General features: G+C 39.8%; 1 protein-coding gene across 1 annotated transcript; it reads left to right on the forward strand.

Moving 5' to 3' along the window:
- The first annotated feature begins 5,702 nt into the window (after window positions 1-5,702).
- On the forward strand, window positions 5,703-24,812 carry ANKEF1 (ankyrin repeat and EF-hand domain containing 1). Its single transcript, XM_080814414.1, has 9 exons — window positions 5,703-6,066; window positions 10,996-11,195; window positions 11,948-12,097; window positions 13,129-13,252; window positions 17,929-18,751; window positions 20,459-20,685; window positions 22,103-22,266; window positions 23,514-23,651; window positions 24,493-24,812. The coding sequence occupies exons 1-9, from the start codon at window positions 5,721-5,723 to the stop codon at window positions 24,649-24,651; spliced, it is 2,331 nt and encodes a 776-aa protein (XP_080670540.1). The 5' UTR covers window positions 5,703-5,720; the 3' UTR covers window positions 24,652-24,812.
- The last annotated feature ends 212 nt before the right edge of the window (window positions 24,813-25,024 follow it).

Below are 25,024 nucleotides of genomic sequence, written 5' to 3' on the forward strand. Positions count from 1 at the left end.
GAGTGCAGAGCCTTCCTCTAGCATCCGGGCCGAGCCGGCCACCTGGCGTGGACCTCGCCACCTGGCGGGGCCGCGCAGCTGGCGGACCGCCCCGCCGCGCCCCCGAGCCGTTGCCCTGGCAGCGGGGCGGTGCGTGGCTGAAGCTCACAATCGGCCCTGTCTTGGCTGCTCCCACCCCGCCCCCTGCGCTCACCTGACCCCGGGCTTGCCCGCGGCGGACCAGGGGCCCATGGACACACGCACCCCCTCCCTGCTGCCCCGCGCGCCGCGTCGCCTGCTCTGCCCACGAAGACACCATTCACGGCTGGGAGCCCAAGCCGCGCTCCGGGAGCCCAAGGTCGCGGCCGGGGCCCCAGCCAGGTGGCAGAGAACAAGGGCTGGGGCCGCAGAGCGCCCCCGCAGGCCGAGGCCCGTCGGTGCCTGGTCATCCCCTGCTTCTGCTCACCCCTAGGATTAAGAGGTGAGTTTGGCACCTTGCTTCCTGCCACCTGGCCTTTCCCTTGAAATTACTTCTTAACCGCCCCACTCCCCTCCGGATTTTTTTGAGACTTAAAACTGAAAGGGACAGGGGTGTCTGGGTGCCTCGGTGGGTTTTAGCATCTGCCTTGGGCTCGGGCCCTGATCTCAGGGTCTTGGGATCGAGACCTGCATGGGGCTCCCTGCTCAGGGGGAAGTTTGCTTGTCCCTCTCCCTCTGCCTTTCACCCCCGGTGGTACTCTCTCTCTCTCTCTGCCCTCTCTCTCTCAAATAAATGAGTAAAATCTTAAAAAAAAAAAAAAAAAAAAAGGCTGAAAGGGACAGTAAAACACACACACACACACACACACACACACACACACACACAACAAAAGTACACCATGGTTTATGGGGGAGTTGAAACCCAGGGAAATTTGATTATAAATCAAATAGCAAGGCTGCATTGAGGGAATTTGCTAAATATTTTACTAGGATTGCCTCATTTTTTCTTCACACTGGTCATCCCTATTTCACAGATAAAGAGGCTGAGGCACAAACCAGGTAGATAATATGTCCAGGTTTATGTAACCAGTTTGTCTAAATGATACAGAGTAGTATCACAAAACAACGATAGATTTCCCCGCCTGCAATCCTATACTCTTTCCACTGTTCCAAGCATGTCTCCTGCCATTCCTCTTTCTAGCAAATCACCCTGGTGTCACAGACTCCTTGGAGAAGTTGATAAGTTCTATGGATCATCCCTGTACCAGGACCCACACGCAGACACACACACACTGCAGATTGTCATATAATTTCAGAGGGTTCAGACCCAAACATGGACCTTGGGTCAAGAAATCCTGTTCTATTCCCCATCTTTTGAGACTGTCCATATAGATGATGAGATGGGGGTACACCAAGGTGGCTCCAGGGCCATACAGAGGTAATGTATACATGTTGGGGCATGTGTATATATGATGACCCCCCCCCCCAAAGATCAGGGATGCTACACAAGTTTTTGCAGAACCCAGAACTAGAGCATATTATGCTAAGTGAAATAAGCTTTTCAGAGAAAGACAAATACCCTATGACTTCACTCATGTAAGGAATTTAAGAAACAAAACAGGTGAATGTAAGGGAAGGGAAGGAAAAATAAAATAAGATTAAAACAGAGAGGGAGGCAAACCATAAGAGACTCTTACCTATAGGGAACAAACTGAGGGTTGCTGGGTGGGTGGGGAGATGGGGTAACTGGCTGATGGGCATTAAGGAGAGCACTTGTTGTAATGAGCATTGGGTGTTATATGCAAGTGATGAATCTCTAAATTCTACCACTGAACCTAATTAAAAAAAAAATAATGAAACTGAAGAACCCAGTACTAGAGGGCAGGACTTTTGTTGTTTCCTCCAGAGGGGGCGAGGCTCTTGGTCAATCTTGGCAGCAGGTCGTGAAGGACCGCACAGTGTGTGGCTCTCCCCACCCCCAGCCCTTCAGGGCTTCAGCTGGAAGGGTGCAAGCTGTAGAACCCGCCCATGGACTCTAGAATTCACCCATGTAGCTCGATGGGCGGACACCTCATGCTGCTAAGTCTTTGTCAGGGGTGGGTACCTCAGAGACAGCCCTGAAGTCATTGATGAGGATGTCCCTGTTCGCACAAATGAGGGGACGGAGATTCGGGAGAGTCAACGAGCTATTTGGAAGCACCCAATCCTATTCCGTGTACCTTGTACCTCCATAGGCAGTATGACACGGCCCCTAACTAGACTATGGCTGGCCATAGCAGGAGAAACCATAAACAGCTGCTAAAGTAAACATGACAGCGACACGCAGCAGAGGCCAAGTGGGTGACTTGTGGGGCAACTCAGGACCGAGTGGGAACCTAGTTACACACATGGCTCTAAGCAGCTGCGTTATCTGGTTTCCTAGTCCACCACATGTTATAAACAGATTAGAGGGGAAGAGAGGGGCCACAGCAAACAGGACATTAAAGCCACAGCCATGTGATGACTGATGTCTCAGTGGCAAAGGAGGAAGCACAACGAAAAAACAACAGCCAGAAGAGTGGGAGGAAAAGGACGTGGCAGCAGCATGAATTTGACAGTGGTGGTCACTCTCCACCCTTGACATGCTCTCTTCCTTGAGCTCTCTTCCTCTTCCTCTTCCTCTCTTCTCTCTCTCGAATTGTGTACCCGATTGCCTTGTGGATGCTGACTCAGCATGCCCAAAGCATAACTGTCTACACTCTCTGACCAATCTGGACCACACCTTGAGCTCCCCATCTCAGACACAGGTAGCCAGTGGCTCAAGCCAGGAATCTGAGCATTTTCTTGGGTTTCTTCCACGACTCAATCTTAAAACTTTCAGTCATCCTTTATCAAGCAACCACTGCTTGAATGCCTCACGCGAGTTAAGTTCTGGGTGATGGAGAAATAAAGGTCATTACAATATAAAACTTCTGTTCCATGAAGGCTCTAGACTAGTGGGGAAGTCACATGACACATAAATTGGATATATCTGTACCTATAGATCTATAGAAATGTAATATACAGAGATGTTTCATTATGAGGAAAAGAAAGGGATGAAGTGACATGGTGGCAGCAGTCTGAATGGTGAGAAGGACCAACTGACCAATTCTGAGCCAAGGAAACCCCAGGCAGAGGGAACAAGAAGTTGCAGAGGCAGATGTGTGCTTTTGTTCCATATATAGAAAGGGGGCCAGTGTGGCTGGAGATCTCCTTATCAAGGGAGGCTGGAGTGAAGTAAGATCAGAAGGGCAGAGGAAATGTTCTTCAAAGATCATCATGAGGTATTTGGATTTATTCTGATGATGATGAAAAGCAATTGAACTGCTTTTAAAAGATAATTTGGAGAGAACTTTCTGACATGAATATCATGTCCTATATCCTAACAGGAGTTTGGGTTACATAGATGTGTGCGTTTGTCAAAACCCATGGAATGGTACACTTAAGACTTGTACATTTCATTACATATTCAAAAGACAAAGAGAAAAAAAAAAGCTGTAAGCAAATACTGAAATCCAGATGTTATATGCTGGAATTCCAGCATATAATATCTGCAATTTACTTTGAAAAAAAAGATCCATCAAAAAAGATGGATGAGTGGATAGACAGAGGGATGGATAGATGTGTGATAAAGCGAGTAAGGCATTCATGGTAGGATTTCAGTGGTAGATAGATATATGAGTGTTCAAGTTTTCTTTATGTTCAGAAATAGTTATGCTAAAATGCTGGGGGTGGAAGCTTGTCTGATCTACATTTTAGAAAGGTTTTTCTGGGGACTGAATAAAGAAGGGGCTCTGGAGGGCTGCTGAAGAAGCAGTGAGACAACCTAGAGTCTGGGGCAAGGATTTGACCAAGGAGGACCACTGGAAGCTGGTGTTGGGGTTATATTCTGGAGGTAGAAATATGGGGTTTGCTGATGGATTTAAAGAGTAGGGGATCTGCGGGGAAAGAAGGAATGAAGAATAATTTCTGGTATCTTCCTCCGAGTAGACTCATGGATGGTGATGGCATCATTGGAAGTGGGGAGAATTGGAGAAGGTCAGGGTTACATTTTACATGCCTAGTAGAGGTCCACGTGAGAATGAAGAGTCAACAGGTAGAGATCTCACTTTGGACTCTGGGGAGAGCCAGAGATGGCTGTATAAAGTTGAGAATGAACAATCAGAAGCCTCAAATTGGGATGAAGTTCATGAGATGGGATGAGACCATCAGGGCATTGTGTGGGAATATAGAAGGGTCCCGAGGGCCAAGCCCTGGGCACCCCAACCCCTAGGCTTCTGACAGAAGAGGGGAGCCAGCAAAGGGGGGGGATGAAGAGTGGGTGGTGATGTAGGAGGGGAGCAGGCAATGGAGATGGGTTTGCCTAGACAGACACAGCTAAAGAGGAGCAGGTGGGGCTCGCTCCTTACCAGTGCTCCCCAGGGATGGTAGGTGAGGGAGCAGGGTTGTGGAGAAAAGGTGACACAGTTTCAGATTTTGCAGTAAGATGGAATCGTTTCCATTGCAAACAACAGAAGCTCGGCTAACTAGCTTATGCTAAGTTAAGAGTCGTGGGGAGGGCATATTTACTCCTGCAACCCCGAGCTCATGTTGCCCTAACATGTCGTGTGGACTCACTTAAGTGGTAGGTGAATTCTGGCACAACTGAGTCCCAAGTTGTGGGACTTGAGACATTCATGGTACCCTGGGAGAGTGTTCACTCACACCGGCTAAGCCTCCGTCTCAGACCCATTCCTATCACAGGGGATAGAAGAGGCAGCCCCATCCAGAATTTGGGGGTGGGAGCTTGCTTGACCTCATCTGAGATATACTTTTAAATTTTTTTCTGAGGACTGACCAGAGAAGAGGAGTTAGGGGCCCACTGTGGAAGCAGGAAATCAAATTAGAAGTCTGGGCAATGATTTGTCATCAGATAGCAGAAATGGATGATCTGGAATGGATCCCCAGTATGACAGTGGGGTTCTTTTTCCAGAAAAATTGAGGAAAGGAAAGCAATCTGGGTATACCCAGCACCACCTATGACTCAATTCAAAAGATTGTTTTTCCATAAACAGTAAAGGAGAGATAAAATTACATATCAGAATGCTCATCACAATTTAACAGTGGGATTATTTATGAAAATTACCGTCGCCTCTCAGCCATTTACCTATCTCATTCCCATGTGAGGTCACACGAATCATCCATCACATTTGGTATCTCACCAAGCCCAGTAGATTCCTGCTTGTAATGAGCACCTCAAGATTCTACACATTCTTTGTAACATTTGTTAACTGCTAAAACCTGTATGGTTTCTAGGTTAGGAAGGCATGCTGGTATGGTGCCATAGAGTGGGGAGCTCAAATTCTTACCTTGGCACTTTTGTTAACCTTACCTCCTTCATGGATAAAATAGGGAGGCTGTGTCGAGCAAAGAGGGGTAAGTGAAACAAATTAGATTGACAAGAAAGCTGCATTAGCAAGGCTGTTATTAATTATGATGGAAGATTTGTTTTGAAATATTTTAGCTTTGTGCTAGCTGAATATTCTCTGTATTTATGTGTAATTTATACTTTTTGTGACATCAATTGCAATAAATTGTGGTAATAACATTTCGTGAGAAACAGCATCTCATCTTAGGGAAGACTTAAAATATTATTATTTATACCAGAATAAAGATGACCAAATTAACTTGGAGTTGTATGTTTCTGTTTTTGTGCTATAGTTTTTGTTTGGTCCAGTGAAGCATTTCCAAGAAGGTGGTCGAGTATGGCTTTAGCCGATAGGAGACTTGAGAACTTGCAGATCTACAAAGTTCTTCAGTGTGTTCGGAACAAAGACACGAAGCAGATAGAAAAGCTGATCAGGCTTGGATACCCTGAACTGATCAATTTCACAGACCCCCTCAATGGAAACAGCGCTTTGCACTTGGCCTCGGTTTCCAATGATGCTGATATGGTCAGCTTTCTCCTTAGCCTTGGTGCTCACCCTGATGTGCAAGACAAGATGGGTTGTACTCCGACAATGAGGGCTGCAGAGCTGGGGCATGAACTGTCCATGGAAGTATTAGCCAAGGCAAAGGCTGACATGACTATAGTTGATAATGAAGGAAAAGGTAAAAATCCCGACATCTTATCCACTAGATGTAATCCACTCTATAGCCAGAAATCCATAAAATTTACTGTTTTGCTTTCCAACTGTGGAAGTGAATTACTCCTAAGTTTAAGTGAAAAGCCATGTTCACTCCTGTACCTAAGGACACTGTGTCCCTATAATTTGAAAATGGTATTAAGGTATATCTTAGAGAAACAAGTTCTGAGAGATGTCTCCCTTAAAAAGAAGATTAAAGTTAGATTAATCTGTGTTTGGTGATTTTTTTCTAAATGGGGAGAGTTTTTAATGATATACACTGATATTAACATAGTCATAATTATCAATTATAAAATGTAAAAATCTTGTTTAGAACAAAAGGGGAGTATTTCTTATTCTTTTTTATACTTTAGAACCTCAAATAGTACTTGACTTGAATTCCAAAAGGATTTTGTCCCCTTCCAGTAACAGTCTGATGTAGAAAGGGGCTGCAGTGGGATCTAGAAAGGCTAAGGTGGATTCTAGCATAAAATCTGATTTTCTAGGGTCAGTTTAAATGTAGAAATATGACTTGAGAGTTGAGACATGGCATTTCCATGCTTTTTCAGGTGAGACAGCCCTACTTCTCCACTCTATTCTCCCCAATCTCATCTTGACACCATGTCTGGGAGCTTTTTGCCCAAATAATTCAAGGTTCCGGAAGGACTTGACACAGCCCCATGAAAATCACCAAGAAAATTACCACCAGGCTTAATATAAATTGGTAGATTTAATCAGTTGTCCCAAGGAGTTGCTTCAAGTACAAAGCCATTAACATCAGTCCCACACTGGAGAAATAAATCCCATTTTTTAGTGTTAATGTTTTCTGTGAAGAACAAAATCCATTTTTAAAATTCTCCCCAGACTTGGTTATTTGACAAGTGACTTTCTTAAAACAATAGGAGAGGACAAGGAAAGGAACGATCATTGAATTACTTAAAAGCACCACATAATGAAATGAACTTCAGATGCATTCAGGGATCAAATGTGTTTTAAAATGTTAAATCCTGAAAAAGAAAAAAAAAAAAAAAAGAAGCCTCTTAAAGTTCAATAGAATATTACTTCCCAGTGTGTGTTCCATGAACCACTGAATTGCTGGGATATTGATAAACATTACATGAAAAATTAGTTCCACTGTCAAACTTGTTAGAGAAACATTGGATACAACAAATTGAGACATGTTGATTTCATATTTGTCAGATAGACTAAAGACAGTGACATTTTCCTTTTGTCTTTGACCCTTGTTTTTTCCTTGTGGCCACTTACATGCTTGGAGTTTTGTGAAATATATTTTGGGGAAATACTGTAGTGAAGGATAGTTTACCTTCTGGAGTTTGAACCAGAAATATAAGTTTTTTTAAAAAGTGAGAAATTTTATCATAAAAATCTAAAATTATAAAATTAAATCAACAATAGCAAATGCATTTTGCAACATATTTGCATTCTGTAGCAAATGAAACAGCCATCTGGTTAATATCTAAGCTCATTCAAATTAATATTAAGCCTGTCAACGTTCTGGGAGATGAAAGTATGAGAAAACAATCTGACCAATCACATAGGAAGAATTCAAAATATAAAATAAAGCTTGGAACAAATATAAATCATGTTGTATGCATGACCTTGTTAGTCCTGCCCCACAGAGTCTTGATTCTTTCTAACCCATGGTGTGCTTATTGCACACTGCCAGCCCTGTCTTCCCACAACAATGAATGGAGCTAACCTTGCACAGCTCTCAGTATAGCTGCCACGTCCCCAACTACTTTGTTATTCCATAGAAGTCTCTGCCATTAACATCCTATTTTCCAGCAATTGATGAATCACTCACTGCACGTTGGTCCTAAAGGACAAGCCAACATTTTTATGGTTAAAATACTTACTGGATCTTGAGAAGGATGTGGGACATACTCTAGGCTAAACTGCACTTTGAACAATTTTGCAGAACATGGAAAAGGTAACTCTCTAAGCCAGGAAACTCTTCCCTATATGATGTCCTAGGGGATTAATTAGGGTCTGTCCATTCTGGAGAATAGAATGGTGTCTATTCTCTTAAAGGGTTAAGCTAGACTAGCTCCCAATAGCACCCATTCCATTGGTTCTCCCATTTATAGGAATGTATACCCAGTCCGAAATGCAGTATGCAAATTCTACAGTCTATCATCTTTGCCTTCTTTTTTTGCTTCAGTTTTATTTATTTTTTTAAAAAGATTTTTATTTATTTATTTATTTGACAGACAGAGGTCACAAGTAGGCAGAGAGGCAGGCAGAGACAGAGAGAGAGAGGGAAGCAGGCTCCCCGCTGAGCAGAGAGCCCGATGCGGGGCTCGATGCAGGGCTGGATCCCAGGACCCTGGGACCATGACCTGAGCCGAAGGCAGAGGTCTTAACCCACTGAGCCACCCAGGTGCCCCTATTTTTGCTTCAGTTTTAGAAGGTTGATTCATGTTCTTTGTGGCTTAGAGTCAGCCCGGATAGATTGTAATTGTGAGTTGCAACTGCCATCATTATAAAATATCCATTTCCTAAGTAACTTAGGGCCTTTAGTAATGAACTTGGCCTCACCTGGTATCCTCTAGGTGGCATTGTTTGTTGTTATTTTGGCCCACTTTTGCCTGCTATGAATTGTTGTGTCTTTGATTTTCTATTTTAAACCATGTCCTTGGCCATCTTTCTGTTTTTAACTGTTCTGAGTAACTCTATTTTAGATGCATCTGTTTATATGAAATATATTTAGATTTTGATTTTATATGAATGGTGGTTTTTTATTTTAATGGTAGAATGTATCCAATTTATATTTATCTAGATGGCCTAAAGGTGTGGCCCCAGAACTGACATTTATTTTATGAAATGAAGATATATTTAACATATATAAATATATAAATAAATACTTATAAAATATTTTCCTATATAAATATATAAATAAATACTTATAAAATATTTTCCTATATGGTCAATATGTTCTTTATTTTGGTGTGTGTGTGTGTGTGATATTTTCAAGGGTTAATGGTCTGCTTTTAGGTCTTTTTTTTTTTTTTTTTGGCTGTTGGAATGGTAGTTTTATTTACTGTTATTATTTACTGATTGACTTTTAAAAATTGAGGTATAATTGACATCAACATTACATCAGTTTCAGTAGTACACATAATTTGATATTTGTATATATTGCAAAATGATCACCAGAATAAGTCTAGTTAACACCCACCACCATATATAGTTACAGATTTTTATCTTTCTTCAGAAGAGAACTGTTTTTGGATATTTTAATGGCAAGTTTGATAGTTTTTCATATACATAAACCTTTGTTTATTGAATTAACACTTTACATGGTATTCATTAATATTTTTCTATGGAAGAAGAGATTATTATAATAACTTTAGCACCCTTAAACTTACCTGTCCACTGCTTTTATATATGTACAACCAGCTTGGTAGATACAAAAAACTCCCATTATCTTTCTCAAGTGATATTCTAAAGATCATTTAGTTATTTTCTAGCACTGAATGTTGCTGCAGCAAAATCTGGAGGCCATCTTGATTTTTCTCTTTAGAGAGGACTTGAATTGTTACCCAGATGCTCACAGGACATGACCTCTACCTAGCTTTACCTAGGCACACCTTATGGATTGTTCTTAATCCATTTTTCCTGAGATCTCAGTATGCTTTCTTAATCTTCAAATTCAGGTTTTCACTTCAAGAAAGTTTTCTTCTATTGTATCTCCATATTTTTTCTGTTCTACTTGGTGTTTTATTATTGAGCACCAATTACATATATGTTAACTCTTCTTTGCCTCTCAAGACCATTTCAGCTTCCATCACCTGTTACATTTTCCTTAGCTCTTTCAAGTTTTTCCTTCACATCCATGGTTTTTGTGCTGTCTTGCCTCCAGTTTCACTTTCCTTTCTTTGATAGTTTTATTTTCCTCTATCATTTCTTCCCTAATCTCAGCTGGTTAAACTTCATCTTTTCCTTCTATTTATCTTCTATTGTCCTAGAAGCCCTGCTTTTAGTCTTGGTCCATCTTTGCACTTCTGTTTTAGGAAAAAAAAAAAAAAAACAACGTTTTATTTAACTTCTTTGCTGTCATAGAAATAGGACAGTCAGTAATTCTCACATACTATCATCTTTTCTAGTGTGTACTTTTTGCCTAGCTTTTATTATCAGATTTCTTCCTTTCGGTATCTGTATTTTTCATAGGTCCCATGCTAGTTTTTTTGTTGTTGGTGGTGGTTACTGTTCCTCTTTGAATGAAGCTTCTTTTTAGAGTGATGTCATTACAGAGTCAGTTTGGAGTTCGACTATTGTGTGCTCAGATTACAACACTACCCCTAATCTGTAGTTCATTTTTGACATGGATTATGTAGAGGGTCTGTATGTCCAAGGTCCTAGGTGGGGGGATTTCACACTTTTCTTCTCTTCATTGGAACAAAACAAGTTGTCAAAAGGGCAGAGCTCCTTGTCGTCTACTTGTTCTTCTTAATGCTGTGATACTGACAGCCTGCTTCTAATAAACATGGCCGGTCTGCACATTTCATCATTCATCTGCTTTGTCACTCTGCAGTTTCAGAGGGGACACAGTAACCCATCACCAGCTCTACAACAGACACAGTCCTGCACGTGGGGTACAGACTGCAAGATGCCCAACACCCAAGCTTGACAGGGACTCACAAATCAACACTCAGATTCTTCTCTGAACCAAGTCCTATCACATTTGGTTATGACTGTTTTCTAATTCTATCAGAGGTTGACTCTTGTTTTCCTATCTTGGTGTTTCAGCTGATTTCAAGAAGGCAAAGCAAGGCTCTGCCACCTTCAACTAGCCAATTATGATTCCCAAAATTGTTACTTTTTCTTTGCTAACCAGTTCAAATATAGAGAGACTATTAATGAAGTACTCTTTGGGGATTCTATTTTTCTACAGGTATTCTGTTTTACTGCATTTTGCCTACTAAGCGGCATTATCGTTGCGCATTGATTGCCCTGGAACATGGCGCAGATGTCAACAACTCTACCTATGAAGGAAAACCAATATTTCTTAGAGCTTGCGAAGAAGCACATGATGTTAAAGACACGTGCCTGACATTTTTGGAAAAAGGAGCCAATCCAAATGCTATCAACTCAGTATGGCTATTCCTGGGATTATAAATATTCCCCCCCCCTTTTTTTTTTCATTTATAGTGTCTTACTAGTGCAATTTTTGCATTTAAATATGGTAAAATTATCCTGTCAGCTTAAAGACTGTTCATTTCTATTCGAAATGCTTTATGATGATATACCCTCATTATCTTTATATTGCCATGATTTTACGGTTTATTTCCTAATTACATTTGGAAAATTGGTATTTATTATGCATAACGGTAAAACATTAGAGAAAATAGAGAAGATATCACCAATGCCTAATAAAAATTTATCTTTTTGGGAAAGAAAATATGTAGTTGTGCTATTTCCCTTATCCATTTTGCTCCCTCTCCAAATTTGGCCAATTTTATTGAGTTTTTTAATTCTTTGAGAGACATTTCAAGACAATAATCATCAATTTGTTTCTCATTAGAAAACACTTATAACCTAATTTTAACGTATATTTTACCCTCTTTTCTCCCCCTTTGCTCTACTTTCTTTGCAAAAGAAATTGCATCTTGAGCATGATTTTTTCACAGGGACATGGTGTGACCTTGACTTTGATATTGGAACTCTCTACATTGATCCACTGCACTGACTTCATTTTTCCCATTTGCTTCGTGGAACTAATAAAGATATAGAGAACTATACCTGCCAGTGTGACTCTAAGGCCAAATGGATTGAGAACATATGTATACCAAATATGTTATTTAAGATGTCAAGTATAACCAGAATTTGATTTGCTTCTCATCCAGTCCACAGGTCGAACTGCTTTAATGGAAGCATCAAGAGAAGGAGTGACAGAACTAGTTCGAGGGATATTGGAAAGAGGAGGCGAAGTGAATGCCTTTGACAATGAGAGAAAACAAGCTGCACATTTTGCTGCCCAAGGAGGCTTTTTTGATGTAATAATCTGCCTTTTGCTTTAAAATTTTTGCCCACCATTTCTCACTTTTCCCTCAAATTTTTAAATATCATATGGGTTACACTAAGAATTTATTCCATGTTACCATCTTGATTTCCCTAAATAATTCTAAAATTATATTTTATACCAAATACTATTTTTAAAGTATTTTTCTAGTTCCTTATTCAGCTTTATCTGCTTGCCAAATTTATTCATCTAATATTATTAACAGTGATTTTCTGTATTTTTAACTATGGCAATTTAAAAGTTTTGCCAACCAAGACTACTTTATTTTATACCTCCATTACATTTTAGAATCTTCATAATACATACAGCATGACCGAATTGTGGGGAGAACAAGGTCAACATATTCTCATCTCCCTGATTTTTTTGTGTGCATTTAATGACTCACCTCAATTTTAAACTCCTCAGTATTCTGATTATCTGGATATAACAGCAAAGGGTATCTCATAGGTACAGTGATATTGCACAAATGAGATAGAAACCAATGCTCTCCTTTTTTTTTTTTTAATTCTCAATTACATCTAAAATTTCTTTACTCAATTTTCTGAGCTTTAACAATTATCTTTGTTTTGGTCGTTGAGTTTCTTCCTTGCAATGAAAATCTACACCACAATAGAAGCCACATTTGGTAAAGAATGTGCTTCCCTGATGATATTTCCCATAGGCTGATGTTTTCTAGAATTATTAGAATTCAGTAAGATGGCATGTCCCAGCTGAATATAGAATTTTCTAAACTCTAGATCAACACTATTTGATAGAATTTTTGGCAATGGTGGAAAAGTTATAATAATATAGTATAATATAGTAGCCCATGTGGTTTTTGAGTATTTTAAATATGGCTATTGAAACTAAGGAATTGGATTTTTAAAAATTGTTTTCTATTTAATTCAATTTAATTTAAAATGGCCACATGTAGCCTAAGTAACTATGGAATAACAATATTTAGGTGCCAGTCTTCATTCAATGAATGTACATTGCTATTCCTCTATTCCTCTAAATATTTTGCAGATATTGAAGCTTCTTTTTGCTTACAACGGAGACATGGGGCTGATTGCAATGAATGGGAACACACCACTTCATTATGCTGCCATGGGTGGTTTTGCAGATTGCTGTAAATATATAGCTCAGCGAGGTAAAATTACCTAGCAATTTTATGCTTAAAGTATTTATGATTTACCCATGTTGTAGATGAGCAGGGAATCTGGGCCTATCACTTGTCAGTTGCTTATCTTTTTTAACAGCCAAACCTCAGTTATATATGTAGAAAAAAAAAATGAAAATCTTTTCTTACTCTACCTTCTGTCAAATCATGAATCTGATCTTAAAGTGATGAAAATATTTTCAAGTATTTTTAGGTTATTAAAAATCTAAACAGGATTGTTCATGGGACAACTAATTATTAAAACGCTTATAGTTATTAAACTCCTTTAAAAAATGTTGACATCAATCTGAAAGACAAATGCTGAAAACTATGTCTTTTAGTCTGAAGTCTTAACTGTTTTATTAAAAAAAGTTCAGGGGTGCCTGGGTGGCTCAGAGGGTTAAAGCCTCTGCCTTCGGCTCAGGTCATGATCCCAGAGTCCTGGAATCGAGTCCCGCATTAGGCTCTCTGCTCAGCGGGGAGCCTGCTTTCTCCTCTCTCTCTGCCTGCCTCTCTGCCTACTTGTGATCTTTGTCTGTCAAATAAAGAAAATCTTTAAAAAAAAATTCAATTGTATCAAGTGTAAAGGATAACTTTTCTAAAGAACTTGAACTTGTGAAAAAAATGTTTTAGGGAGAAATATGAAATAAAATGAAAATTTTCATGGAAAACTTGAAATGTAAGTAATATTTTAGGTTTTCCTATAACTTCTATGTAACTATTAACTTAGGAATATGAAGTATGTATATATAGCTTAATGTATTCCATAAAGGGAATATTAGCTAATTAAGTTTATGGACCAAATTGGTGTTAATTACATGCTGACTGGTACATTAAAAGTTTTTAATTTACGGCACCTGGGTAGCTAAATCAGTTAGGTGTCTGCCTTCATCTCAGGTCATGATCTTGGGGTTCTGGGATCAAGCCCCATGTGGGGCTCCCTGCTCAGTGGGGAGCTTGCTTCTCCCTCTGCGTCTGCCCCTACCCCCACTTGTTGTCTCTCTCGCACGCGCACAAATAAAATCTTTATTTAAAAAAGGTTTCTAGGGGCGCCTGGGTGGCTCAGTGGGTTAAAGCCTCTGCCTTCAGCTCAGGTCATGATCCCCAGGGTCCTGGGATAGAGCCCCGCATTGGGCTCTCTGCTTGGCAGGGGAGCCTGCTTCCTCCTCTCTCTCTGCCTGCCTCTCTGCCTATTTGTGATCTTTCTCTGTCATATAAATAAATAAAATCTTAAAAAAAATAAAATAAAAAATAAAAAAAAAATTTCTAACTCTTCATCAGATCTGGAACTGCGCTATGCTGAATTTTATGGTAGTATTTTTTTTTCCAGTTTAAGAAATAAGCAAAAACTTAGTGTCTGTTCTACAACTTTAGAATAGAGCGGAGAATTTCAGAAGTCTCTGGGACCTAGAGATCCTGCATTGTGACCACTTCTGCATTGTGACCACTAATATAAAAATAAGACTAATGTGCCTGTAAAACTAAGTATAATAACTGATTCACTTCTACTTTTTATGAACTTATACAAGCTTGTACTCTTTTCCTATCCCCCCAAATAATAAACACTTAACAAATAAAGGAAAATATATCAAATTCAATATATACCAAATGCAATATATCAAATGCCCCCATTAATTGTCTCATTAGTCTTTTTCAAATCTGTCACTAGCAGCAATTTATTCTGACATTTTTAACACTGTATATTTCTAAAAACTATGGATCTGCCCAGATTAAGAACAAGCTCTCTAACACGTTGACCACTTTATTATTGGGACAAACATCACCAGACATCTACTCTGTCATTTATGTACTCTTGGGAGAAAGTCACAAAAAGCAAATTGAGAAGCATATTTGGTCAGAGCTTGCCCAATGATGCCGAGAAGTATTACCCTCCTGGCAGAGTCATGAGCCTAGACCGTGTTTCCAAAACAAGGGTCTGAAAGCATTCTTTTTTTTTTTTTTTAATTTTTTTGAATTAATTAGTCTGAAAGCATTCTAAATTCTGTAGCATATTTTGAAGTACAACCACTTCACTGGATCTCAGGCAGGGGACCCAGTTCCATAGCGGAAGCGGGAGCAGTTACACGTCCAGCTTTTGAGTCTTGGATCTAAGGCAATCAGAACAGCAACAGACAATGCATTAGCCAAGAAATGCTCATTTCTGAGTCAACTCCCTGGGTTTAGTGTCTTCTGCACTTAAATTTGAAGGCTGGATTCCTTTGATACATTAAACTCTCTTCTTCAATGTTCTTCTCCCTTGCCCCTGGTCCTGTTGCTGGAGCAATTTACAAGTCCCGTAAGCAGTGCGAGTACCTAATGCAGGGCAGCTGCTGGGATTTTGGAGCAGTTCTAGGGAAGCACCCCATGAGGCTTCTCTTTCTCTTGGACCTTTGGTGGCTGGTGCTCTGCGGCACACACCAGCTATAAGCTGATTACCCTGGACCGCAGATCATACATCACAAAGAGAATGAATGGATCTTTGCTTTTACTAATTATAAAGGAGGAGACCAAAAGTCCCAAGGCAAAAGGAGAAGAAAAAGGCCTTCAGATACTTAAGCTGGGATGTTAGAGTCTTCTCTCCCCGCTCCCCACAAAGATTTCTAACTAGGAGGAAACTAAGAAGGAGACAAGATAAAACCACTTTAAAGTCCTTTGATCCTTGTGGGTAAATATAGAAGGAGTGGCTTGGGAGATGGTAGATAAACACCCAGACACCTTGAATCAGCAAAAAAGCTAAGTAAAAACAGCATTCTCAAAATTGCTCTGGAATTATGCAATTGAGACCAGTCTCAGGTCCCCTTTTCAATAAGTCACTGCTCTTAAAACTGTTCAATATGGACATTTAGAATTCTCGTTGTTGTAATACTTTTTTCTGAGTTCTTCGACCACTAGTAAAATTATGAGTCTTAGTATGAAATTTTAAGTTCTGACAATGCCAAAGGAAGTATTAATCTTAAAAAGCACTGGTCCTGGGGCACCTGGGTGGCTCAGTGGGTTAAAGCCTCTGCCTTCAGCTCAGGTCATGATCCCAGAGTCCTGGGATCAAGCCCCGCTTCGGGCTCTCTGCTCAGCAGGGAGCCTGCTTCCCCCTCTCTCTCTGCCTGCCTCTCTGCCTACCTGTGATCTCCCTCTCTCTCAAATAAATAAATAAAATCTTTAAAAAAAAAAAAAAAAAAAAGCACTGGTCATTCATTTTCTTTTTTTTTTTTTAAGATTTTATTTATTTATTTGACAGAGAGAAATCACAAGTAGGCAGAGAGGTAGGCAGAGAGAAGGGGAAACAGGCTCCCCACTGAGCAGAGAGCCCGATGCAGGGCTTGATCCCAGGACCCTTAGATCATGACCTGAGCTGAAGGCAGAGGCCTAACCCACTGAGCCACCCAGGCGCCCCCTCATTTTCTTTTTGTTAAGGAATGAAACTCTAAAGTATTGGAGGGGCATGCCGCTGCCTATACAATTTGGTTGCTAGACATACTGATTGAGCAGCAATCTTTGTGATTATGTGATATTGGCAAAGCAAGAGAAGAGCCTTCTAGATTCAAAACAGTAGAAAGAGCTGCTTCATCATCAGATTTACTTATATATGCAATGGATTTTTAATGTCTCAAGACACTTAGAGACAGCACAGCCTTTTCTAGGGACACTAAGTAGACTCCCCAGTACACTCGGAGAAGTTTATTTATTTCAGGAATACTTAGATATTTATTCTGACATTTTTAACACTGTATATTTCTAAAAACTATGGATCTGCCCAGATTAAGACAAGCTTGTACAACTTATCTATTTGGTGTCATCATTTTAAGGAAGGGTCCAAGAACGCAAATGAATGTTCATGCCTAAGTTGCACAAGTATAATGCTGGAATCCTTTCAGGTTTGAGGAACAAATGACTTTGTCCTCTGTCAGGTTGTTCACATGACCTATCATCACAAAAAGCAGATCAATATAAATTATATTGATTGCATGGAGAATACACATAAATATAGTTTAAGATGGCATGCAGATTTGCAGTCATAATCATTCAGACCGAAGCAGGTGTTCAGCATTCTGAGTTCCTAAGGGCCTCATAAGCTGTCTGAATCCAGCTTCTTTCCAAATTCAAATGCCATCCTTATTTTTTTCCTGTTGGGCAGGAAGTCTCCTGAGCAAGTATCCCAATATGAAATTTGTTTCAAGTGTCTGTAGGGATTCATGTTTTAATCCTTTAGTGGGCAGAGAATGTAAATTGGAAACACATTTCCTTCAGAATTCACTAAAGTGAAACTCACAGAAAAAAAAATTCAGTTTAATTTTGTGATTATAAGAGCTAAATGTACTCATCACTCTATACAAATAATTTAGGGGTAAACTTCTTTTTTTTTTTTTTAAAGATTTTATTTATTTATTTGACAGACAGAGATCACAAGTAGGCAGAGAGGCAGACAGAGAGAGGGGAGGGGGAGAAGCAGGCTCCCTGCTGAGCAGAGAGCCGGATGTGAGGCTCGAGCCCAGGACCCTGGGACCATGACCCCAGCCGAAGGCAGAGGCTTTAACCCACTGAACCACCCAGCTGCCCCTAGGGATAAACTTCTGACCAGTAGTTGGAACTTCACGGTTGCACGAATGTCATTTGCAGAGCCAGGCAGATGCCTAGGCACTATTTCAGAATGATGATGCTTCATGTTTTAGGATGTGACCTGAAATGGAAGAACTTGGATCATAAAACGCCCAGGACTGTGGCCAAGGAAGGCGGCTTCAAAGCAGCAAGCAAAGAAATACGGCGGGCAGAGCGAACGGCTAGTAAACTGGCGAGGCCAGGAGCCAAAAATCCAAATCCACTCTGGGCCCTGAGACTTCACGACTGGTCGCTGGAACATGAGACGTTCCTTCGGGAAGCATTTTCGTTTGTGGACAGAGGAGACGGGACAGTCAGCAAGGAGGACTTCTTGTTGACGCTGGAGGAGAGGCAAGAATATGTGACCTCAGAACAGCTGGCTACCATAGCTCAGTATCACGAAAAAGTGCGGGGAGCTGGGGTCAACATTAATGATTTCTTTAAAGGAACCAAGTACTTGAGTAAGTCTTACGTCTTGGGATCCTATGGGCCTAAGAAGAAGAAAAAAGGGATGGCCAAAAAGCCAAAGAAAGGCAAGTTCGTCTTACCTCTCCCAATCTGCATTATTCCTGACCACGTGTTTCCCCACCGGGGCGACGGCGGGCCGCCCTATTACATGATTGAAACCTACAAGAATGTAACAGACAGCAGTCGGTTTAACCGAGACCGGCCACCGGAACATCCCATTCAGGATGACTCTGCTTGGTACATCGATGACCCACCGAAGGTATTTTCAAATATTAATTTCATCACCAAGGCAGGAGACCTGGCATCTCTGAAAAAGGCGTTTGAATCAGGAATACCTGTGGATATGAAGGATAATTATTACAAAACGCCACTGATGACTGCGTGTGCCACTGGAAACATAGATGCCGTCAAGTTTCTTCTTGACAAAGGGTATGTTTTCTTGGTTCGGCTCCCATTCAACTCCAGAATTTTAGGACAAAGAAAGTGCTTCATTCCTGACATGTAGATTACAGACAGATCGTGTATGGGGAAGTGGGTTAATGGGAACCTAGGAACATATGCACAGAAAGATGGTTTGCCAATGACAACTAGGAACGAAGTTGCTTTACCTAGAGATTTATCTATGTGGTGTGGAGTCGCTCTTTTTTTAAATTTTAAATTAACGAAATAATTTTTTTGAACTATTTTTAAAAAGATTTTATTTATTTATCTGAGAGAGAGATGATAAGCAAGGGGGAAGGGTAGAGGGAGCAGACTCCCTGCAAAGCAGGGAGCCCAGCAAAAGAGGTTTTTTTTTTAGTAGTTTTTTTTTTTGTTTGTTTTTTGTTTCTTTGTTTCAGGGGTACAGGTCTGTGAAGATTTTTTTTTATTGTGGTAGGAACAGATAACATGATGTACCCTCTTAATAGATTATAAGTGTACAGTAAAGTACAGTGTTAACTATAATCACAATATTGCACAGTAGATCTCTAGAACATATTCATTTTACCCATTGCTTTTTAATCTGTCTCCTGTGTGTGGGGATCCTAACAAATTCAAACAAGTGGGTCAGTGGTCATGATGACGAAGGCCATGTCTCTTTCCCTCCCCCAGAAGCAGCAATCTTTTCCGTGGTTCATTTATAAATATCTTTAAGATAACCGAGCATGACATTTTTAGTGAGCTTCTAAAGCAACTACTCAGGTTTAATTCCTCCTTTTACCAGAACTGAATGAACCGGCATAAGTTTCTTTTTTGTGTTTCACTTTTCTCATTTTTATAATGGAGCTCTAATAAGACTCAGCTTGCAGAATTTTTTTGAGGATTAAATGAATTAAAATATGTAAAGCACTTATTAGCAAAGCAATTCCATATTTCATAAAAGGGTATCATTATTATTACTATAATGGTCAAGGTCAAAGAAGCATTCAAATTTGTATATTATCAAGAGGGAATATAAAGCAATTAATGAGAATTTGAACTTTTGGACAGTGAAATTTTAAAAAGGACTAACATTTGGGGCGCCTGGGTGGCTCAGTTGGTTAAGCAGCTGCCTTCGGCTCAGGTCATAATTCCAGGGTCCTGGGATCGAGCCCTGCATGGGGCTCCTTGCTCAGCAGAGAGCCTGCTTCTCTCTCTCCCTCTGCCTGCCGCTCTGCTTACTTGTGCTCTCTCTCTCTGTCAAATAAATAAATAAAATCTTAAAAAAATAAAAAGGACTAACATTTAAAATAATATATTTTCATGCTTAGAATTTTAATAATAAGGTGCATTTAAAAATCTATAACATGTAGAGAAAGTAGCTACAAAATGAAATAATAGGACTTTTTAAATTTCTTATCAGCTTTAACCTTCATTAGATCCAGTTATACAATTTTCCTTAATTTTAACCTTTGCAAAAAGTGTAAACCCTGGGATCTAAGTGCCTTTTAAAACTAAACAAAATGCACATATATATGCAAAGAAATTAAGACTGTCAGATAATGCAGAACACGAGTCAAGAAAAATTATGGAACGGAGTTTAACTTTACTCAGAGCTTCCCTGGCTCACATCTGAACAACTTGGTAACACTAATATGAAATCTTGCTTTGCATTTCCAGGGTCTGGTGTTTGGAACAACCCACATTGTCAGCTTATGCATCTATCTTATTTTATAGGGCTAACGTTAATGCAACAGATAATTTCCTGTGGACTCCGCTTCATTTTGCATGCCACGCAGGCCAACAAGACATCGTCGAGCTTCTCGTTAAAGCTGGAGCGACGATAGATGCAGTCTCCATCAACAACTCCACTCCTTTGTCTAGAGCCATCGAGAGCTGTCGACTGGATACCGTAAAGTACCTCCTTGATATCGGTGCTAAATTCCAGCTGGAAAATAGAAAAGGTGTGTGTGCACGTGATCGGTGTTTAGGGTCAGAAGGGGAGAATTTATGTTAGATTCCCTTCTGATTCGCTTGTAAGACCACATTTCCCCGCGAGTCGCTACTGCAGTCACAAGCCCAAGTTGAATGTTCGGGAAGTTGGTTTTATACACAGTGCCTCTCAAATCACGGGTGTGAAAGGATCAGTTCTTTATGTTTGCAATCTGTCATGGATGGATACTTTTGTAAATACAGCAAAAAGTGATTTACTAGAAAATGAAGTGGGGAAATAAACTACAAGCATTTTTTTAAATCACTAGATGAAGTGATGAAAAGTTCTATCAAATCCATTCAAAAATTTCTAAATGCTCACTCTTTAAAATTTTTTTTTTCATGTATTTATTTGAAAGACAGAGATCACAAATAGGCAGAGAGGCAGGCAGAGAAAGGAGGAAGCAGGCTCCCTGCTGAACAGAGAGCCCTATATGGGGCTACATCCCAGGACCCTGGGATCATGACCTGAGCTGAAGGCAGAGGCTTTAACCCACTGAACCACCCAGTCTCCCTGTAAATGCTCACTCTTGATTTCTTGTTATTTCACCGTGGCCCAGGAAGCATTGCTTTGTGGGATTGTACCAGTTTTCAGACTATACTGTGGGTTATGACACTGTCATAACTACCACGTCCCTAGGAAGTGGAATAATTTTAAAAGCTGTAGAAGTTGGATTCTTTCTAAAGCTGAAAAAAATAATAATTCCTGAGTTAGAGGCTCTCTCTAGGAAATAAATGGGAGGGGCCCGTCATATGTCATAAAAATATAACCTGAAAAATAAGCATTTGAGTAAGTGTTTGACCTCATTGGTTGGAGGTGTCATTTTCTTACAGTGGAACCCATTGTTTCCTTTTGATTGGGGAGAGCACCAACTTTTCTGGCTGCTTCAGGCTTCGCCTGGGTCACTGGTAGTATTGTTCCAAGCCTGCCTGAGGATATTACAGGTGTCATAATACCCAGCCATCTGCATAGAGCACTGTGACACCAGCTTCCCCAGGCCTTTTTGAATATACCTCCTTGTATAAGGGAAAGGGGAAGATAATGTAAAATTGTCACATGAAAGGAAATGTGTGCAAGGTGGGAAGAGAGCCATCAATCAAATACTCAAACGTAAATATTCTACCAATATTTCGTATCCACTTTTTAAGAATCAGGCTCAGAAAAACTAACAAGAAAATGTGTTGCCAGTAAATGGCACTTTACATTATGAGATTTCAGAGTTGGGCCCACCTTAGAGGGTATCTGATCTGGCTCTGTGACCTTACATATAGCCACTGGCTGTAGTAATCACCCTTACTGCCACATGCTGAGGGCTGGTGCACTGAGGGTTTTCTGCATGGTTTCTTATCAGTCTGTTTATTGCAACTCTGAATTTATGTCTTGAGCAGGACATACGGCCATGGATATTGCAAAGGCGTATGCTGACTATAGAATAATTAGTTTGATTCAAGAAAAGCTGGATAACTTGCCAAAACCAGCAGAAAGTCAAAAACTGAAAGGCAAGCCCCCTCTTAAAGCGAAGACTGAAGGCCCTGAGGTTAAGAAAGAAGAGGTAAGAAAAGTGATTGACTCCCCATTAGTAACTGGAACTTAAAAACTTACTGGGAGCAGAGCAGCGTTACTATTTACATACTGTTGCACAACAGGGATAAAATAATACACAAGCCATATTTTCAGCACTATTAAGCAACACTAAAAAAAATACCTAGCAAAGAAATTCCTATTACTGAAAAGTCTGAAATGTGCTCATTGCAGATAGAATCCACGTAAAAACCAAGTTGGCTCAGCCCAATATAATTAGAATGTTGAAAAAAGAACTGGGGTTGGATACGTATATATTTGGTTCTAAGTCATACATATTTGATGAGATGGCTCAGACAGGAAAGGAGGGTAAGAGGAATGAAGGCAAACCATGATTTGCCTTCATTCTGGTCTCATAATCTTTCATTTCCCACCTTACCTCCTTCTAAGGAATTTTAATTTTAATTCAAATTAACATTTGAATTTTAATGACTACCACTGAACCCTGGGGATATCAAGCCACTTGGGACTTGGATATGCCACTTGGAATGACTCCAGAAAGTTCTAAAGGTGACAAGGTGATTGTTCCTGGTAATCTGGACTGATGTTGGCAAAAGGTTGAGGTTTTTGCCTAGGCAGGTTATGGAGAGAGCAAGGCTTTGTCATTAACAGGGAAGCCCGAGTGTATTTCTAAGCTAGAAGTTTCTTTTAGGGAAGCAAGAGGATCCCTAGAGATTCTTGGCAGACATAAAACCGGGATGAAATTCAAAAAGGAAAGGCTCTAATGTTATCAAATTGGAAAGTGTTGGAGAAACATGGGAGGAAAGAAGTGGAGAGGGTGAAAGGATTTTGACAAACATGAAAGACAATAAACAGTAGAGAGTAATAAACATGGAAGACAAGAGTAAGGGGGTGGGGGCCAGAGGTTAAGGAAGATCAGTTGGCTAAGTTTCTACTACATACAACATTATCTTTTTAGTAGGATAATTTAATTCTTCTAATTAATCAATGGCCCTAGGTCAAGGATGGATATTCTGAAGACTTGTATGCTCTGTCTCTGATACTACTAATTAAGTAGAGTTAAACAAGGCAAACTAATTATCTTTCCCTGTCCAAAGTTATAATAATAATCCATTTCATTTCAAATTATAATTTGCATGGTAACATTTTTATTTTTTCTTGACTTCAGAGTAAGACATAGAACAGCAAATAATATTAGCAAGTATATATAGGTTTTTGCAATTAATAGGGTTGGTTTTTCTTTTGTCTCATTTCCAGGAACCACTTTTATCTGTTTATACCATACCAACCGTATCAGAGGAAAAGAAAATGCATAAGGATAATGTGGTTTATCTCAATTCTTTGATTACCAGTGGTTATACCAAGAAAGTGGATATCACATTTATTCCACGGAGGGTAAGTACTTTGGGAAGAACTTCATAACGTGGTATAAACTCATAATATCATTTTCCAAATACTTTTTATGCAGAGCACCCAAATAAATCCAAAGATTATCATTCATCGTTATAATTTGAAGGTGTCTTTTTGCCAGGTCCTACTGCTTTGACTCAGTAAGTCCAACTTGTTCAGCTTCCAATATCTAGTTTCCTCTGTTACTATTTTAATGTTGACATTTTAATTTTCCTTGAAAAACTATCTTTTGGTCAACACCATTCCCCATAGCCATTTGGTCACCAATGCTATAGGTACATTTTCCTGGTGCCTCTCAGACTCTAACCTTCCTCTTTGTACTCTAACTACCACTTCAGTTGGGAGTTTCATATAAGCAACACTGGATTTATTCAGTAGCTGCCTAAAACATCCACAATTAGAGAGGTGGAGGCATTTTTTAAGTACAAGAGGGGTCTTGCCAATGCCCATCAAAGCATGCTGAGTAAAAGACCACCAGCCTCCTCTTCTTTCTACTATGAAAATCATTTTCTCAGGACTTCCCTATTAGACATAAAGGTAGCAAACCCCAATGATCTTTTAACTCCCATAACTTCCCTGTTTTGACATGAACAACAGAGGATCATCAGAGGTCACTGAAAAGCATTCCAGCTGCCCAAATAGTCACCATCAGAAATAACAATGCCCATGTAACCATTGATGTCATGTAAGAGGAAAACATAAGTTAAAATAGATTTAGAAGTAGATTTGATAGTTTCAAATGGACTATACTGGGCTTTGTCTGTATACTGCCATGTTTGCTGGCTTTCCTACTCATGATGGCTCTGAATATGGTGGTTTATTTCAGATCTGGAGTCCTGAAGCCACAACAGCAGAGCTGATCAGAAAAAGGGAGCTGCGGCGAGAAAGGTTCACTTACGAGGTAGACTTTGAGGATTTCATGATGCCCTTTCAGAAGCACATCACAGAAAAAGCTAAAGCCTTGGAAGCTGCCCTCAAGATCTAAATCACAACAATTACTTCTTGGGGTCAATGTTTTGAGGCCCAGGGATTCTACTACAGAGAAAGGTGGTATTTCCATCAAAGTCAAAGCAATCTTCAAATTAAGAATTTGTAAACAAATCTTTGTTTTTGATCTAACAACGATAAATATTCTGAACTATCTAGAAAGTGTGTATTTTATTTTGCAATGAATAACATATTCTTGGTAAACCCCCTAATATCTTCTTTAAGGATGAGTAGAATAAGTGGCATTTTGGTTATAAACATAACATTATTGTCAAAAAATTTACAGGATGTACATCATTATGCTTGCTAAAGATATAATGCTGGTGGAAATTGATGAAAAGAATTTAATAGTAGGAAAGAGAAGTAGTTTT

The sequence above is a fragment of the Martes martes genome (assembly GCF_963455335.1).
Source record: "Martes martes genome assembly, chromosome: 9".
NCBI lineage: Eukaryota > Metazoa > Chordata > Mammalia > Carnivora > Mustelidae > Martes > Martes martes.

What these genes read in the sequence shown, in the direction of transcription:
- ANKEF1 (XM_080814414.1), top strand. Translation starts at nt 5,721, where the DNA reads ATGGCTTTAGCCGATAGGAGACTTGAGAACTTGCAGATCTACAAAGTT. An exon ending in CCAGCTGGAAAATAGAAAAG is followed by an intron (nt 20,686 to 22,102) that starts GTGTGTGTGCAC and finishes TGTCTTGAGCAG; the next exon opens with GACATACGGCCATGGATATT. An exon ending in TCACATTTATTCCACGGAGG is followed by an intron (nt 23,652 to 24,492) that starts GTAAGTACTTTG and finishes GGTTTATTTCAG; the next exon opens with ATCTGGAGTCCTGAAGCCAC.